Below are 17,294 nucleotides of genomic sequence, written 5' to 3'. Positions count from 1 at the left end.
GGGATGCATCATATTACTGACAGCACACTGCCAATGTTAGGACTACTTTTTTATCAGTATCTCCGTGTGGGAGGAGGCTCTCAGGGCCTTCTGAGGCCAACAGCTCCCTACAAACTCTGGAACTCAGCTGGGCACCCAGCCTCACCCCATCCCACACTGGGTGCTGGGACCCCGGGGAGCCATTGCTGTTTTCTGCCTGGGAGCTACTTGTTGAAAAATCCCTCACCTCGTCTAAGGTATTGGGTAGGGGTTTGACACCTCTTGGACATTGGAAGGGGGTTTTTTAAGATGCTCATGAGGTGAAGAGGTTTGAGCTCCCATGATTTAGTTAATTGCATTTTAGAAAGTGATATCTGGGTAAAAGTTGAATTAACCCCCATTACTAGGAGTGGAAATAGGTTTAGGCTTCAGCTGCAACATGAGCTAGTATATGTGTGAAAAAGACCACAGAGAAACTATATTAGAAGAAAGGTATTAAGGCTACTAAGTAAAGTATTAAAAAATTAGCCAATATTGGAAATGCAGTTGCCTGTGCAACCTCAGCATGGTGTCCTCCTGTGAATGTATTTCAGTACACTTCTAATAACAGGAACACATCTTATTTTTCTTTCCAGGGATTCCCACTGCATTCAGATCACAGAATGGACAGCACTCACTTAATGAGCAGTTATTCAATATTTTGTTCTCTCATAATAAGGCAGCGTGTGACCCCACAGCTTTGCTCAATAAATACTATTCAAGCTCTGCTCTGAAATCAGAAATACTAATTTTCTCCTGGGCTGTCTTGTGATTCTGAGCACATCCCTAACATTACCTAGTAAATCGTTGCAACACCCATGTGAGATAACTGAGTATTTTTACTCTACTTTGGCAGACAGACAACTGAGGCACAAAGAGCGAGTTTGGTCAGCAGGACTCCCTAATGTTATGTGCTAAATTTCAGAAACAGAGGACCTGACTTTTATTAGTAGTTTTTATTTTCAATTGCACATATCCGAAAACATCTCCCATTACTGTCAGCTGCAGCTCTGAGTGCTCAGCACTGCTCCAAATCAGACTCAAGGTGTCTGAAGCCAGCTACTCAGAGATGCAGAACACGCCACTAGGAATCACCCTGTGAAAAGTATGGGCCACAATAACAGGGGAATTCAGCAGCAAAGGCTGGGCAGTGCTGTAGGACAGCCGTCTGTTGGCCGCCCTAACCCTGAGACCCTCTGTTCTCCTTTGCCAAGCCTCTGCCTCCTGCATTTTAACTTTCCAACTTCCAGCTGCAAAAAATAGGACCAAGTTTTTAGTGTAATCCCTTCATACCGCTGAGTTTCCTAAGCCTCAAATATCCAGATTTCCTACTAATGCTCTAAGTCTTCTTTAAGCTCCTTTGTTTTACTTTGCAATCTTTCAGCAGATATTTACAAGCCTAGTTCCAAACAGTGGCAGGGTAGTATCAGGTAATTTACAGAACTGTCCTAACAAACAAGATTTATACAGGCAGGAGCCTAGCAGGATTTTCAAAGAGCCTTGGTGCCTAATTCGCATTGGTTTCAACAGGATTAAGGCAAGTAGGCATTTGTCAAGATCCCCCCATTCATTCCTTAAAACCTGGCCCTTTAATTCTTCTTTCAATCAAGTTTATGTTGACCCACTACAGCTAAAGCATAGGAATGTATACTAAAATGTTAATAATTCATGAATGTTTGTAAAGTCCTGTGAGAGTACAATCTGGAAAGCAGGCACCTGGGGGGTTGTGTTATATTTTCTTCAAGCTTCAAAATAATTGCTTCTGCAACCAAAGCGAAATACAGGTGGAAACTGTTTTCCTCTGCTTTGCACTGAGATCAAAATGTTAGTTACCTGAAAGCCCCAACAGGTGCTCCAATTCTTCACTGAGTACTCTCAGAGATTACTAAGGATTAGGCAGATCCCAAAACCTTGAGTTAGTGACTGGTTTGAAAGAGTACAGAAAGTGTTTGTGCATTCATAACTCATTCTTTCTGGAAGGGATCAAATGACTCCTGTTGAATTTAATTTGTTTGAAAATATTCTGTATCTAGGCTTCATTTCTGATTTCATTTCAGCAGGATTTAGTGAATTGGTTATGCAAACTGACTTCAGGCGGTGTATTTCTTGCAAATTACTCACTTACTCCACTATGTTTATATATGTGTGTGTGTGTGTTTGTGACACGCAGTTTGTGATATACAATATGACTTCCTCTCTCTGACTGGGAAGGAGGAAAAAGAAAGAGTTACTGAAAAAAAAAAGAAAAAAAGGGAAAAAAAGCCACACTCACTGCTGGGCTAAAATTTTAGATAGGTAGTCATTCACTATAATGGAATTTGCGTGATTTGTGTCTATTTTCATGGCTGAGGGACCAGCTCATCTGAAAAGTAGAGTACAACTAATGACATAACCTGGCTACATAACATAGACATTTGCATACCATAATCTTTGCTTCATTTGAGCAGACCTACAATTTGCTTAACTCCAATGATGTGTCTTATGAAGGACTTGACTTAGTATTTTTATTGTTAATGGTCAATAAATTTGACTGGGAAGAACCAACCTTGTCCTGTGACTTCCTGAAGAAGCAGGAATTACGTCTTTCTACCAAGGAATGGCTCTGTATTTTAGATGGTGCTAGGAGAAAGCAAGCTGGTTCCTATAGTATCTGAATTGTTTTTCCTCTGTAAACCAGCGTACTGCCTGTGCCCTTTCTTGTGTTCAGCATATTCCCCTTGTCTTTACTCCTGTTGTTTGTTTCATTGCTTCCCTTCCCAGCACCACAACGGAGATATATCCCAAGGATGTAGAAATAATAATGGTTGTCATCATCATAAATCCTCATGCATTTGTCTCTTCTCACAGTAGGCACCTCTTCCTCCATCTGGAAGCTCACCATTAGGACAATAGGAGCCCGGATGGAAACTCTTGGAGAACCTCTGAAAAGTGTGTGACATCCTTCCACTCTATCTTACTTGTCCTAGCCTGCTCCAGCTACCCAACTTCTTGACATCCTCAGAAAACTCCTAAATGTGCTGAATAGCATTTGGGGGTGGCTGACAGGAAATGGAGCAGTCAGACTCAGGACTGTGTTTAACAATCTGCGTGGATTGCTATCTATCTATAGGACACTCGGCCATTCTTAAGTTCCCCTAAGCTTTCTTTCTCTTCTTTTTTTCCCTAAGTACTTAGCTATTTTCAGCACTATCTATGTTCATGGCTGCAGCTTTTCCTACTGCCTTTGGGAGTCTGATCCACACATTGATTTATTTTTAGCTATATTGCTAATTATTATTTTTGTGAGTATAGTGTTTCATTATTCATTAAAGCTGGGGAGACATTTTAGTCATTTCTCAATAGAACAAATGTGAATTCAGTAACCAAAGTAAGATCTCTGAGAAGGGCTTAAGAGGGCTAGGAAGAGTGATCTGGCAAAGAAGGATGGTGTGACAGATGAGAGCTATTGATATACAAAGGAGTGTTACTAAGAAAGCAGAAACAAGCTATTCTCAACATGGACAAGACACAGGGGACTGGCTGAAACTCTGGGAGGAACTCTTTAGTTCACCAAAGGAATAAACTGTCAGAGAAACCCAGAGAATCATCTTTGGGGGAGATGTCCAAAGACTGGTAAAAACCACTGCTCTTGCAGGGTGGGTTAAAGATGAAGAAAATCAGCCCTGCTGCGGTGCAGAGGGAGGGTCTAGAGGACGCTGGAGATTTCTAATTATTTGCTCTTCAGTGTGTGACAAACCTGTGCAGTGTGAACTGGCCCTTACTAACAGAAGAGGAAACACTGCACATTTTCTGGTGTTAGATCTTCTGTGCATACTTCCCAGTGTTTTCTGTCTGGCTTTGCACAGGATCCTGAGGGAAGAAGGTTCCTATTCCAGAAACTCAGAAGTCCTTCTCAGGATGAAAACTCTCTTTCCCTATCACATCTGCAGGAGAGCAGAAAGAAGTGGAAGGAGCTTTGTGCACCCTGCCCACCCAGCCATCCCCTCGTCCTTGCCAGGGGTCCCTTTTCCCTTGACTTCTTTGCCAGGGGGGCCACTGAGTAAAGCCCTCCACAGGGAGGGCTCCAGGGGTGCCTGGATGTACAGTATGGTTGTGCTATAGATGGACCAGATACAGAGAGATCTAAACTGTGTGCCTGGGGAAAACACATTACAATGCGCAGTGCTTTGAGGCTACTGCCATGCCTCCTGACTGAAGAATGGAAAAAAGCCAGAAGACTTTAGGACCAAGATGTTTAAAGCTTATTGAAGCCCTTTTTTAATAACAACTTAAAGATGGGAAGTCCAGGGAATGAAAAAAATTGAAAGAAAGAACAGCTCTCCTACAGCAGGAAGCTTAGGAGAAGCTCTGGGTAACTACTTAAATGTGGCTGTGATATACTAGCCCTTATAAGTGGCAAATCCAAACACTTGTGGCTTTTTTCCCTAGCACATCTATTCAACATGTTCCTTTTGGCTGGAGGTCTTTATAGCAGTAGCTTAACAGTGTCCACAAAGGGTCTATCGCAGCATGCATGGCAGGCTTGCCTCCCCCCTCCCCCTTCTTCAATAGGGCTGTATACAGTAGAGGAGCAAAGTAGGAAACAAAATGGCTCAAAGCCACATGTGCATTTCCCATAGCTCAGTGCCAGTCTCTAGAACAAGTGATTAAGCCCTGCGGCTACTGGGTCTCGTGTTCAGCTGCCTGTGGCCCCAAAGGATCTTTCCAATCAAAGCCATGTCTGTGCTCTGGTGACAACCCTACCTGAAGGATGGGAGAGGGGTATGGCACAACATTATGCCTTTGGCGCTGTGCCACTCAGGAGTGACAGCTGCAATCACAGGCCCGATTCGTCAGTTTTACAGACCTTGGAAAGCACTGAAGTTACACAAACTGGGCACGGTCTCAGGCAGTCAAGCCCAGGTTCTTGGGTGAAAGCAGCTGTGTCATACAGGTCCCCTCTGGAGACCTTTTCAGGTTCTGACAGACACTTATGCCTGCTTTCAGGATGTTCTCATCCTGCACTGACAGGAGGGAATAGATAAGAGCACAGCCTAAATATTGCACAATGCTTTACCTTGCTACACCACCATGCATTTGAGGCTCTTGCAACACTACAAATACTAATTCAATTAGGTTCAGAGTCCTTCTGGAACATAACAATGACTCCTCGTGCAAGTTATTCGGAGCAGCAGATCACAGAGGTCTTGTAAAAATTATCCCTAGTGAAAATGTCATTGAAATCAATGAAATTACACTCCACTTTCACCATCCGACATTGCATCTGGCATTGAACTTCCAATAAGATCTCAGTACAACTGTTTGTTAGTAAGCTGTACAAACTTTGGGATAGGAGGAATAGAGAGAGATGGTCTAGGTCTTCTCACACTTTGCTGTAAGTCAGCAGTATCTAAGAGCTCATAGTGGGACCAGTGAACAGTCTCCTATATTTGGTATCTTAAGAGTAGGTTTAACTGGTCCTGTTCTCACCTGAACTAGTGACTAAAGAGGGAGGAGATACGGGATCTCTCCTCTTCTTTCTCGGCTTGTACTTTAAACACATAAAAGGAACAAGAAAAAAATGTAGGCCAAGAGTGATTTCATAGACTGTTTTCTATAAGGTCTCTGGCATCCAAGACATGCTGTTGCTGTGAAGAATTCAGATCCATAAGAGGGGTCCATGTCTTACCCATTGCTTGTGGAGAATTCGTACACATGCTGTCATGAGATCCCTATCAGCCACCTTGCAGAAGATCTGTGGAGCAAACATCAGCACCAGTGGTACCACTGAAGTAAAGGTGGGTGGAGAGAATGGCCAGAGCAAGCCAGAGGAACAAGTACATGTGCATGCATAAGGGCAACCTCTGGGTCAGTCAAGCCCAGATGGGCATGAAGATCCACAACACAAATCAATAAACTGAGCTTCCGTGAAGATCAGAGCCAGCACTCAACACCATCATTCTCTGCCCTCAGCAGCAAGGCTGGCAGCCTGTCCTAGTGGAGCTGGGGCTTGTGTTAGTGGGGTGAGGCAATCCCATGGAGCAAGAAGCAGAGCCAGCAGAGCTAATCTGGGACGGTAAGAAGAGGCCATGCCCCCGAGACCCGTTGAACCCATCAGAACCAGAAGCTGAGAAAAAGCCAGCTGCCCCAGTGAGGAGATGGAGTCTATACCAATAGGTAGAAGCCTTTGCTATGGATTCCTGCTCTTTGGGGTTACAAGATCCTGGCACACACACAGTTCAGCTCTGCAGTGGGGATGTGGGATTGCTCTATCTGGAACAAAAGCTGAAGAGGTTATGAGAGAGGATATCTTAGGCAGAGCTGTTGCAGAGCCAGTTTATCAAACTATGTAGACCTGCAACTCTGGTTACTTGGGTTTTGCTGGGGACAGCTCTGGTGATTTGAAAGATTGTACTCTGCTCCTTGTGGAATGGGAAAGCTGTTGGCTAAAGGTGGTGCAGTGGGTTAGGCTCTCTTTCAGGAGATTTGAAAAACAAAAGACAAAGGTCTGACCAGGAGGATAATGAACAGTGAGAAAGGCAATACTGACTTTACTGTCCTTGCCAGATCCTGATCAAGAATCCTGGTTGCTACCTTCTTCAGGTCACCCTGTCATTTCAGGGGGGATACACACCCCTGTCCCCCCTGAAGTTCAACTGCTGTATGTGGCTGTGGGCACAGGTGGCAGCTACAGGGTTTCACCCCAGCAGTAGCTGCAGTTCAGGAGGAGAGAGACCTTTTCTTCTTTGTGCAAGTGCTAGGTGTAAAGCAGTGGGGGGTGAAAGGTCCTGTAGAAACATCACTGTCCAGATGCTCTGTTGGAGCAGAAGTTCATTGTAGAGCAGTGTGGGAAGACAGAGGAGGCTGGTGCACAGCCAAAGCATTTTCCTCATTGAAGCCTTAGTTGACATGAGTGTGGCTGATGGGATGGTCTGTGATAATTGAGTAGGACATTCATGAGAGCACCTTGCCTCCCTTGCAGCACCACAGCAAAATTTCAGGTTTCAAGGGCAGAGTAAGCATTGCCCTTTACATTTTACAAGGAGGGTGGCAGAGCTACAGAATGAAGGACTGAACAACCTTCATTCCTCACCTGGATTTCCTCTCTCATACCTCCCTGCTGCCTTGGAGAAGCTGCTCCATCTCGCTTCCCCCCTCCACTGTCCAGGGTGGGGAAGGAGCAGGAAAGGCTCAGCCTGGAGCTGTCACACATTAACTCACCCACGTCCAAATCAGCCTGCTTACTGACGGGGCAGCTCCCCAGCAGGGCCCTTTGGAGAGGCTGACGCAGGATCCTCCAGACCACTGCTAGCCCAGTGCTCATGGAAATGACAGCCAGGGTTGTGCAGCGAGGTGGCATGGGCCGGAGAGAGCACTGCCAACACCTCTTTCAGTTGTGGTACAGTCAGTCATGCAGATCTGCTCCAGGAGACCCTGCTCGGCTATTTAGCTGCCTGTTTTTTCTTGGTATTTCCCGCTGTCACACCCTTCAGATGTGGATCAGTGATTTTCTCTCTCTCTCCCTTGCACTCTCCCTTCCTCTGTATTGCATCTCTGTCATTGTGCCTCTTACTTATTTGCCTCTCTTCCATTCAGTGCCTTGGCTTTGGACAGGTTTTACCTCTCTCCCCGCCTTTCCTTTTCTCCTCTCCATTTGGTTCCTTTGTTCAGTCCTCTCCTCTACTCTCATTCCTTTCCTTCTCTGCCTTGAGCTCTGTCTTCCACCTCCCCTAGCCTTCCGCCTGTTCAGACCAGCTCCTCGCAGTGCCCCTTCTACCCACCCAGGGTTTCAACCCCACACCTCCCCTTCCCTGCCCACCCCTGCAGCGGCAAAGCCTGGGGCTGTGCTGGGGGGGAAGGTCGCTGCTGCAATAGCAGAGCCTACCCTCTAAGCAGCTTCCCAAGCCACTGGGAATTATTCCGTGCCTTGCTTTCCCTAATTGCTGGGGATGTTTGTTTGACTTCAATGAACTTGCAAATGCTTTCTCAGAAGGTACTTGCACCCATTTCCAGTGACATAAACTAAACTAATAATAATAATAATAACAATAATAATAATAATAATAGAACAAATACAGCCCTGAGCTTACCGTCAAGCAGGGAGGGAGCTACTTGATGCTTAGCTCTCTCTCATCACTTGGTTGAGAGATTTCATGGTGTTGGCAGTCACTGCCGGAAGGAAGTACCAGAGGAAATTCAAGGTTAACAGGCAGGTTAAAAAGAAGGTTCAGAGATTGGATGGACTTGGGGCTTGAGCCTTTCATTGTTATTCTGCTGGCTGAAAAACCCTGGGCAAACCAGCAAGGAGCACAAGCGGGTGCTGAGCTAGTGACAGGGCCTCAGTCTAGCTGCCCATGGACTGATGGTCCCAGCATGAAATTCCTCACAATTTCTAGGTGCAACCAGGAAAGGTCAAGGTAACCTCAGAGACCAGCAGTGGAAGGGCTTGTAGTATCCCTGCTTGCAGTTTACTCAGGTTGGAGGGAAGTAGGGATACTTGCCATCACCAGAGCTGGGTGCAGCCCTGTGTTCCCATGGAGGGAATGGGGCAGGAGCTGCAGGACACAAGCTGCTGCTTCTTGTGGAAATGGCTCTAGAGACCTTGCATAACCCTGGACTCTGGGGAGGCTCAGCAGCTGCCTGCACCAGATCTCAGGGAAGCAAGTCTGAGTTGTAAATTAGCCTCTGGCCCTTGGCTGCAGCTAGAGCAGAAGCAAATGTGGCCAGCCGTCATGGGGGCAGGCACTCTGAGCCACTGGAGGTTAATGACAATTCCCTGAAAATTTTTGTGGAGTCCAAAACTAAGCAAGCAAGAAAAAAAAGAGAGTGAGAAAGAAAAGGTGGGAGGGAGAGAGATCAATAATTCAGGGTTTCATTACTTGCTCATGGTCAGCAGACAATGGGATTCAGAGTCTGAAAGTGTTACTTTAAAATGATTGTCGTGGTTTAGCCCCAGTCGGCAACCAAGCACCACACAGCTGCTCGCTCACCCTCCCCCCCCGGTGGGATGGGGGAGAGAATCTGAAGAGCACAAGTAAGAAAACACGTGGGCTGAGATAAGAACAGTTTAATAATTGAAATAAAATAAAATAATAACAATAATAGTAATAATAAATTGTATGAAAAGTCAAACAAGGAGAGAGAGAGGAACAAAACCCAAGAAAAAAACAAGTGATGCAACCACTCACCACCCACCGACCGACGCCCAGCCAGTCCCCAAGCAGCGATCGCTGCCCCCCGGCCAACTCCCCTCAGTTTATATACTGAGCATGACGCCATACGGTATGGAATAGCCCTTTGGCCAGTTTGGGTCAGCTGTCCTGGCTGTGCCCCCTCCCAGCTCCTTGTGCACCTGGCAGAGCATGGGAAGCTGAAAAGTCCTTGACTGGTGTAAGCACTGCTTAGCAACAACTAAAACATCAGTGTGTTATCACATTATTCTCATCCTAAATCCAAAACACAGCTCTATACCAGCTACTAGAAAGAAAATTAACTCTATCCCAGCCAAAACCAGGACAATAATTCACATAGTAGCAACCATCCTTGCCCGAACTGCCCTGAACAGGACCACACAAACCACATAGTTTGAGCCTGGATAAAATTTCTCTTTAGTCCAGTGACATCCAAGCTTGCGTTTCTGTTTAAGCCCTTCTGCAGCAGAAATCACATATTCTTTGAATGGACTTTTCTAATCAAAGCATAGTTCAATGGAAATTTTTCACCTGGTCCTTTTGCTGAATGTCTTCAACATGGTCTGTTTTGGGAGTGGCTTTACATTGTCAACTTGGATACCTTCCTGCTTAATTTCCAGGCTTTGGTCCCTTGGTCTGAACGCCTGCTGGCTGGCTCCTTCTGGAGCGACACAAGTATTTCCTTCCAAAAAGGAGACTAGGCACAACTGACAGCACAGTATGTGCCAGGATCCAACCTGAAGCAAGAGCATAGATGTTGATCGTGCCAAACACCCAAGGCCTTCAACACAGTCCACACAGACCTTGTGCCCTCAATGCCCTCACACACCTAGGTCATACCCCAGGTTATACACATGCTCTTGACATTAACTATAAAAGCACCGCCTTGGCAAGCTGCAACCCAGTCCTGTCTCTGAGACTGTGGGTGCTTTGAATTGAAAGATGAGTGAACGCATCCTGTGCCCCACAACCACCGAAGTGCTCCACAGAGCCCAGATCAGACCCATGGCAAGTGCTTTTCCCCAATGACATCCACAAGCCACTCTGCTCCAGAAGCCATGAGTCCTGAACATCAGCCACTTTGCACCAGCTTCAGGGGCAAGGCTCTTCTTTCTTTCACCCAGCCTGCAAAGGCAGCATAGGCAGTACTGAGTGCCTTTCTCCATTTAACCGCTGGAGCTCTAGGAGCTGTCAGGTGGTAGACGACACCATGGTTGACCACCAGCTTAACAGAAACAGGGTGACAAACAGAAGGGAGAGTCACAAAACAGGTGAGGAGAGTATAATGGATTTATTGAGAAGGCACACTGAAAATATGTAAATAGGTCTAGCTTAGATTATTTTCTACCTCTCTTCTCAGTCACTGTATAACATCCGTCCATCTGCCTGACCATCATTAGCTTATTCCATTCCGGGCACCATAAAATAGAGGGAAGATTTCCTACATGTGAGTGGACCTTGTAGAGGAAAGGATGGAAACTCCATTGTTGGAGGATTTGAAACTGGAGAGCTTAAGCCCTGCTAGTTATACCCTGGGGAACCATCCTGCATAAGCCTTCAGAGAGATGAATTAACCTTTTCTCTCTCAAGGGTGTTTTACCCACCATCACCATAGTTATCCTGGGAAAAAAAGGAATTCTGTTTATTTCCTCGCCTTGCAGACAGGTTGTGCTGAGAGTTGCCATCCTCTAGCCAGGTGTCTTCACACCATTTAACTGGGTTAAAAAAAGCTGTTCTCTGTGCTAAATTGCTTCCTCACTTCACAAGGCGTGAAAGCCTTTTCTCTCTCTCATGTGTCCATGTTTCACTCCTTCTGGGGAGACAGCTGGTCTTTTTTTTTTAATGCATTCTGCTCCTTAAATGCTGTCTCAGAGACAAATCAGGTCATGTAGAGCCAGGCCCACAAAAGCATTGAGGTGACTCAATCCTGTGAAATCAATGGGAGTCAGGTGCCTAAATTTCTTTGTGAGTCTGGGCCCAAGTGACCTTGAATAACATCAGTAGGAACATACATTGTGCTCTAGTCAAGATTAGAGCATGGGCTGAGATGCACCTTAACCCTACAAGTACCACAGGCGATTAGTTGATTCAACGCTACTTCACCTAGCTAACTGAAGGAAAGATTTCCACACGTACCTTAGCACAGGTGTCATGAGAAAGGAGTGACTTGGGGTCCCTATATCTTTGCATGGAGAACATGGGTTGGGTTTTTTTCTTAATCAGGTATCATATTTCCCTTGGGTTGTGAAGTGGGTTATTGATAACTGTCACTGGTGCTTCAGATGTCCAGGCTCTGGCCAGTATTGATGCCTTCTCTGGTGAAAGCTGTGTAAGTCCTAAATGTGGACTCACGGCGCATGGGTTTCAGAATACCAGGAGAGAGCAACGTGAATCAAAGGGCTCTGGGATTTGGTGTCACGTTAAACAGGAGCTCCTGTCTGACAGAAAGGAGTAGGATACCGGGGCGATGACTGAGTGTATAGCAGCCTTATCCTAGGATGAACATTAAGGAGGCTGACACATGCTATATATTGGTGGGCAGAGAAACATCAGGAAAGGGAGAGCTATAGAGAGGGGCAGAGGAGACCATATAATATTGAAAGACCTTTTAATGGAACAGTAAGTTCTTTCTTGATCTCTCCATCCCAGCATCCAAAATACAAAACTATGTGATTATTTTTCCAAGGCCAGGCAATGAGATACACCATGAGAGACAAGTGGACAAACAGCAAGCATGGACCAAAGCACGTAGTCCCCTCCTTTCTTGCTCTTTGCCTATGCATGGCTGCAAACACATGGAACATCTGGAAGACATCTGGTTTCTCCATTTCTCCTTTCCTGATGTGAAAGCATGTGGGACATTTAGAAAGGCCTGGAGGTTATAGTAACACTTTCTTCATTCTTTGCCATATTTTGACCCCTCTGTAAGCTGTGGGTTTGGAGATGGAAGGTGGAAAGGTGGCCAGAGATTAGAAATCTTCTTGGGGTCACGGCTCCATGCAATTTCCACATTCCTGGTACCTAAGAACTAACCTCTGCCCTACCTGTGTCTTAAACATTACTTTCTTGTCTCCTACTCTCTCAGCTATGTGACAGCAAAGAAAGTCTCACTTACAGGAACAGTCTGCCTGGGAAGGGATGTCCTAGAAACCGGGAGGTGTGGCAGACAAGCAGATGGAGATGGTGAGAGGATCATCCCTCTAGGACTGGAAGGATGTTGTGGGCTGTGTAGATAGAGACATAAAAGCTTAACAGTGTGTTTCATAAAGGCAAAGCTTTGCATACTGGCTTCAGGGGGTATGTAGGGATGGTCCGAATAAAAAAATGGACATGTTTGACTGTGTGTGTCCTTTTATACATCCATATAGCTACGTATCCACCAGCCTCAGTGATTTCAAGTCTTTCTGCCATTGAAGGATCTATGATTTTTTTCACATTAAATGAAGCAGAGGACATTTGCTCTGTGTAAAATTACAATACATTGCATGCACACTTACAATATCATGAATGTGTCAATATTAAATACTAATATGAGTTTACTTTACACATAAATGTGTAAATGAAGGGGGTGTGTGATGGAATACTAATATATGAAACCTATCCTTACCTGACCTGATTCCTGGCTAGGAGCTCTAGATTCTGTACAAACACTAGTAATAATAGTGACTTTATTCCAGCCACAATACTACAACCAAGATGTCATACAAGCATGGCAGATAGATAAGACAGACAGATTTCTTGTTTTCCACTGAGATGCTTTTGAATACATCCTGGCAGGGCTGACTCACCCTTTTAGCTTTCCAAGGAAGATAAACTGCTTTCCAGGAGCTTCACTGTATACAGGTTATTTTTGAGCAGCTTCCTTAATTAGGGTTTATCTGCTGTGTGCGTAATCCACAGATGAAGAGCCCTTGTCTTTTTTTTTGTGAACAGAAGTTTCCCTCTGAACAATCTGTTTCTCACCCAACCTATTGTTATAGAACATGACACACATACTATATGGATACCATGTCCTACCCCAGAAGTAGCTGCAGGCCAGTAGCCTGAAAATAAGTCATTTCAAATGCCTGGGATGCTTCACTGGGGAAGGACTGAATAGAAATGGGATTCCTGAGGGCCACAGTTGGCACAGAAAAACTATTAGTACACTTCTTTCATCCATGACCTTAAACTCCACCTCTGCCCCAGCCTCATGTTTCTTATCTTTTATATCTGAAATTATGCTGAAAGCACCCTGTTGGAAATACATTTTGCAGTTGCAAACCTTGCGATCTGGCAAGGACTCAAACTGATGTCATCCCAACTGGGATAAGAGGACAATGATGTCATCGGAATAGCAAAGGAGCCTTTTAGCTCTGTAATGCGGTAGGTGCGGGTGAGAGGTTTCAGTCTGAGCTCCCTGGAGAGAAAAAGTGCTCTCCCATTCCCTGCCAGGTAAAGGGCTGGCTGGCAGTCACAGCTCTCCGTGAGTTCGTCTGTCAGAATAGCAGGAGAGCCAACCCTGCAGCCTCCTGCTAGCAGTGGGAAGGAGATAAGCCTTCGCAGGGCTGCGTAGCCCAGGTAACAGGGTAACTCCTCTGAAGCCAGAGGCATACATGCAGCAGGCCACACTTCATAATATCTGTCCTGGTTGGCGCAGGAGGTACATGGGATGTGAGAGCAGCAAGGCCAGTGGCAAGGGAGATCTCCCTTCAGTCAATGGTTTTCATCCTTGTCCAGGGATTAACAATTTTGTCACATTCACTAATGGTTTTGCAGGAATCAGGCATATGGGACTGGACCTTTAGGGTCTTGTAGTTATGTCTAAATTGTTTTTCCAGTCTCCCAATCCTGCTGCTGTTTGAAATTGGCCACAGTCCTTAGGGAGAGGGAGTCAAAGCTAGGGCATCTGAGTGTTGTACAGTGCTATAAAGGAGTACCTAGTCTATCTTCACGTTGCTGTGGCTACAGCGTAATGCAGGCATACTCAAGCTCTCCTTAAACCAGCCAGTCCAGGTATTAGTAGTTAAGTTGCCACAGCAACACAGGACTTACTGCAAGCTGTAAAACTTGCCTAAGGAGCAGGATGGATGAGCCTGTGCAGAGCTCTGCACTACCCTAGCTGGATCACGGCTGTTCTGTGAACATGCTAGTTTAAAGATACTGCCGACTTGTTTCCATCCCCTTGTGCTGAAATGGGCTCAAAAGCTTACCCCAGACGCTGAATAACACAGTGCAGAGTTAGCTATGCAAGCAAAAGACATACATGAATGGTTACAGCATGTTAACGTCTGCACCGTCTTTACACATAACCATCACCTGCTCTCTGACAAGCTGAGATTAACATGAAAGCCCACTTTCCATACCAAGTCACTTAATGCGCTTGGGGAAGTGTAGATGGAACTGCTCAGCTGTGCCCCTGTGATAGGTACAACAACCATTTTGTCCCTGGGCATGGTCAGGAGCACAAAAACTCCTTGTGCTGAATTCTGTGTATTAATATCAGTTGCATATTCATTCACAGGCTTTTCCACTCACCCCCTACATAAGCATCCTGGCGCCTAGTCTCACTCCCAGCCTTATTTCCTGCTGTGTACAGACCCATCCTCACCCCTCCACAGCTATGTGGAGCAGCTCTTTTCCTTGATGATTTGGGGCTGCTTGTTCCTTGGCCACCATACCCACTCAAGCTCTCCCCTGTTTACCTGGGGAACGATCCCAGGTGGGCACCAGTGCTAGGGTGGGGGGATCCTGTGCTCACTGGGGAGCCAGGGGGAGATAGTGGGTCCCACCTCTGGCATGCCCGTGGCCAAGCGTTTGGTTCACTGGCACGGCATCGCTCACAAGTGTGTGCTTGACCCTGTCTCACGCTGTGGAAATGATCACTTCCAGTCTGTTTCCCAGTGATTGCTGCCAGTGTGGCCAGTCCTGTCTCACCCTCTTCGCAGGCATGGTGTTTCCAGTGCCACATGTGCATGCTGCAGCGGCTTCTTCTCCCTTATTCCTGCTGCACGCTTTCTGAATGTGTTTATAGGCTGTCCCCTCTCTCTGTTCTTCTGGTCCGGGGCCTTTCCCCAGATGGCACCTCTCAGTTGCAATGGCCTAAGGAGTGGTTTCCTCTTCCCACCCAGGAATAAACGCTTGCTATCTTTCTCAGCCAGCTCATTTTCTTTCCTTTGTGACCTGAGCCAGTGTTGGAAACCAGGTACAGACAGCAAAGAGGCCAGTGGCTCTACTTCTGAGTAGCTCTTCTGAATGCTTCCCAATGGGAATATTAATAGGACGGTGTCCTTTCATCAATATGCAGCTGAGCTGTTACTTGCCCAGGGGCTGCTAAATTATTGGGGTGAAGCATGGTATGTCCTGTAGATTCAGTGGGGGTTTACAAGCTGAGCATTATCTGTCTGCAGCAGACCAGCATGAGGCACAGGCTGTTTTGGTCCTATTTAAGACTCTAATGCATGGCTTAAGTCTAAAAAACATGGGGAATGCCTGTTCTTTGTTGCAAGGCTGAATTCCCCCCAACAATCAGAGAAATAATAATCATCTGCTGAAATTGGAAAGACTGATATCTATCCACCTATTATTCCTTCATTGAAACCATGAATGGGGAGCAGAGGCAAAGTGCTTGGAGTGCTTGCAGGCAGGGCATTTATGAGGAGTATATCCTGTGAATATCTGTGTATGTCTGACAGCATGCATCTACAGTGGGGCGGGCAGCAATGCTATTCTCTGTTGGCAGTCCTGAGCCAAAAAGCTATAAAGGACAAAACACTTGGTGTCATTAGACACACCTGTGAAACAAGGTGGCATTAAAAAGAAACAAAGACTTAAAGGCAAAGGTGGATTTGGAAAGGCTGTGAAAATCCCCCTCGGGAGAGTGTTTTGAAAAGGAGTAGGGGAAAAAATTGGGATATTTCAAAATGGATGGGAAAATAAATCATGGGAATAGAGACAACCCAGGCGGTGCAAGCCTTTCCACACAGCCAAGGTGCTCTCAGCATTGCTGATGGAGATGATGAGGTGCTTTAAATTCCTTTTACACCCCCCTTGTGTCTGTCCAGCCCTAGGATGAAATTAGAGCCACCTGGCTTCAAACCCATACCAAATGGAAAGGCTGCTTTGAAACTTGTCACTGGTTAGCAGGAGGGGAAGGTGGGACATTCCCAATGAAACCAGAGCCTGGGCTGCACCTGGAGAAATCTTAACTTATCTCCCTGTTTTCTCCTCTGCCCTCCTCCCTTGTTCTTCTTCAAAGGTTGAAAAAAATGAGGATGGGGACCAAAAGATTGAGCAAGATGGCATCAAACCAGAAGATAAAGCTCATAAGGCAGCCACCAAAATCCAGGCCAGCTTCCGTGGACACATAACAAGGAAAAAGCTCAAGGGGGAGAAGAAGGGAGATGCCCCAGCATCTGAGACTGATGCCGCCGACAAGAAGGAGGAAGGCCCTGCTGGCGGAGCGGCCGAGAACAAAGAGAGCGAGGCTCCCACTGCCACAGAAGCGGCCGCCGCTGACAGTGCCCAGCTGGAGGAGGGCAGCAAAGACAGCAGCGCGCCAGCAGAGGAGAAAAAAGGGGATGGAGCTGCCGACACGGGCTCAGATCAGCCAGCCCCGCAGGCTGCCACTCCTGCTGCCTCCTCGGAGGAAAAGCCCGCTGCTGCCGCTGCCACCGAAACGGAAAGTGCCACTAAAGCTTCCACTGATAACTCGCCGTCCTTGAAGGCTGACGAAGCCCAAGACAAAGAGGAGCCTAAACAAGCCGACGTGCCTGCTGCTGACACCACTGCCACCACCACCCCTGCCGCAGAGGATGCTACTGCCAAGGCAACAGCGCAACCCCAAATGGAGACAGTGGAGAGCAGCCAAACCGAAGAGAAGACAGGTGAGTGAATGCTTTGCTAGGGAATGGGCCTCTCCAGAAATGGATACCTCCCTTGGTCTCTTGGGGACGCATCTGAGGTTGGCCAGCAAGAGCTGGTGTGGGGGTTAGACTGAGGGTTAACAAGGGAATCCCCTTGCTGGGTTTTAGGGGTGGGGGGAGTTGCATGTTCTTGCTTAACACCCTCTTCCCTGCTTCCTGGCAGCTTTGGAAATACTGCACCTCCTGTTCCTCTAGCTGGAGA

General features: G+C 46.5%; 1 protein-coding gene across 2 annotated transcripts in view; it reads left to right on the top strand.

Moving 5' to 3' along the window:
- GAP43 (growth associated protein 43) overlaps positions 1–17,294 on the top strand; it is a 70,882-nt gene that overhangs the window by 30,282 nt on the left and 23,306 nt on the right. For both annotated transcript variants that reach the window (XM_072882006.1, XM_072882014.1), the window contains exon 2: positions 16,426–17,053. In XM_072882006.1, coding sequence (XP_072738107.1) covers positions 16,426–17,053 — 628 coding nt within the window. The remainder of the gene's footprint in view (positions 1–16,425; positions 17,054–17,294) is intronic.

Source organism: Ciconia boyciana, chromosome 1, assembly GCF_034638445.1.
Source record: "Ciconia boyciana chromosome 1, ASM3463844v1, whole genome shotgun sequence".
Lineage (NCBI taxonomy): Eukaryota > Metazoa > Chordata > Aves > Ciconiiformes > Ciconiidae > Ciconia > Ciconia boyciana.
The sequence above is the reverse complement of the archived record's forward strand: the minus strand, read 5'-3'. Positions and strand labels throughout refer to the sequence as shown.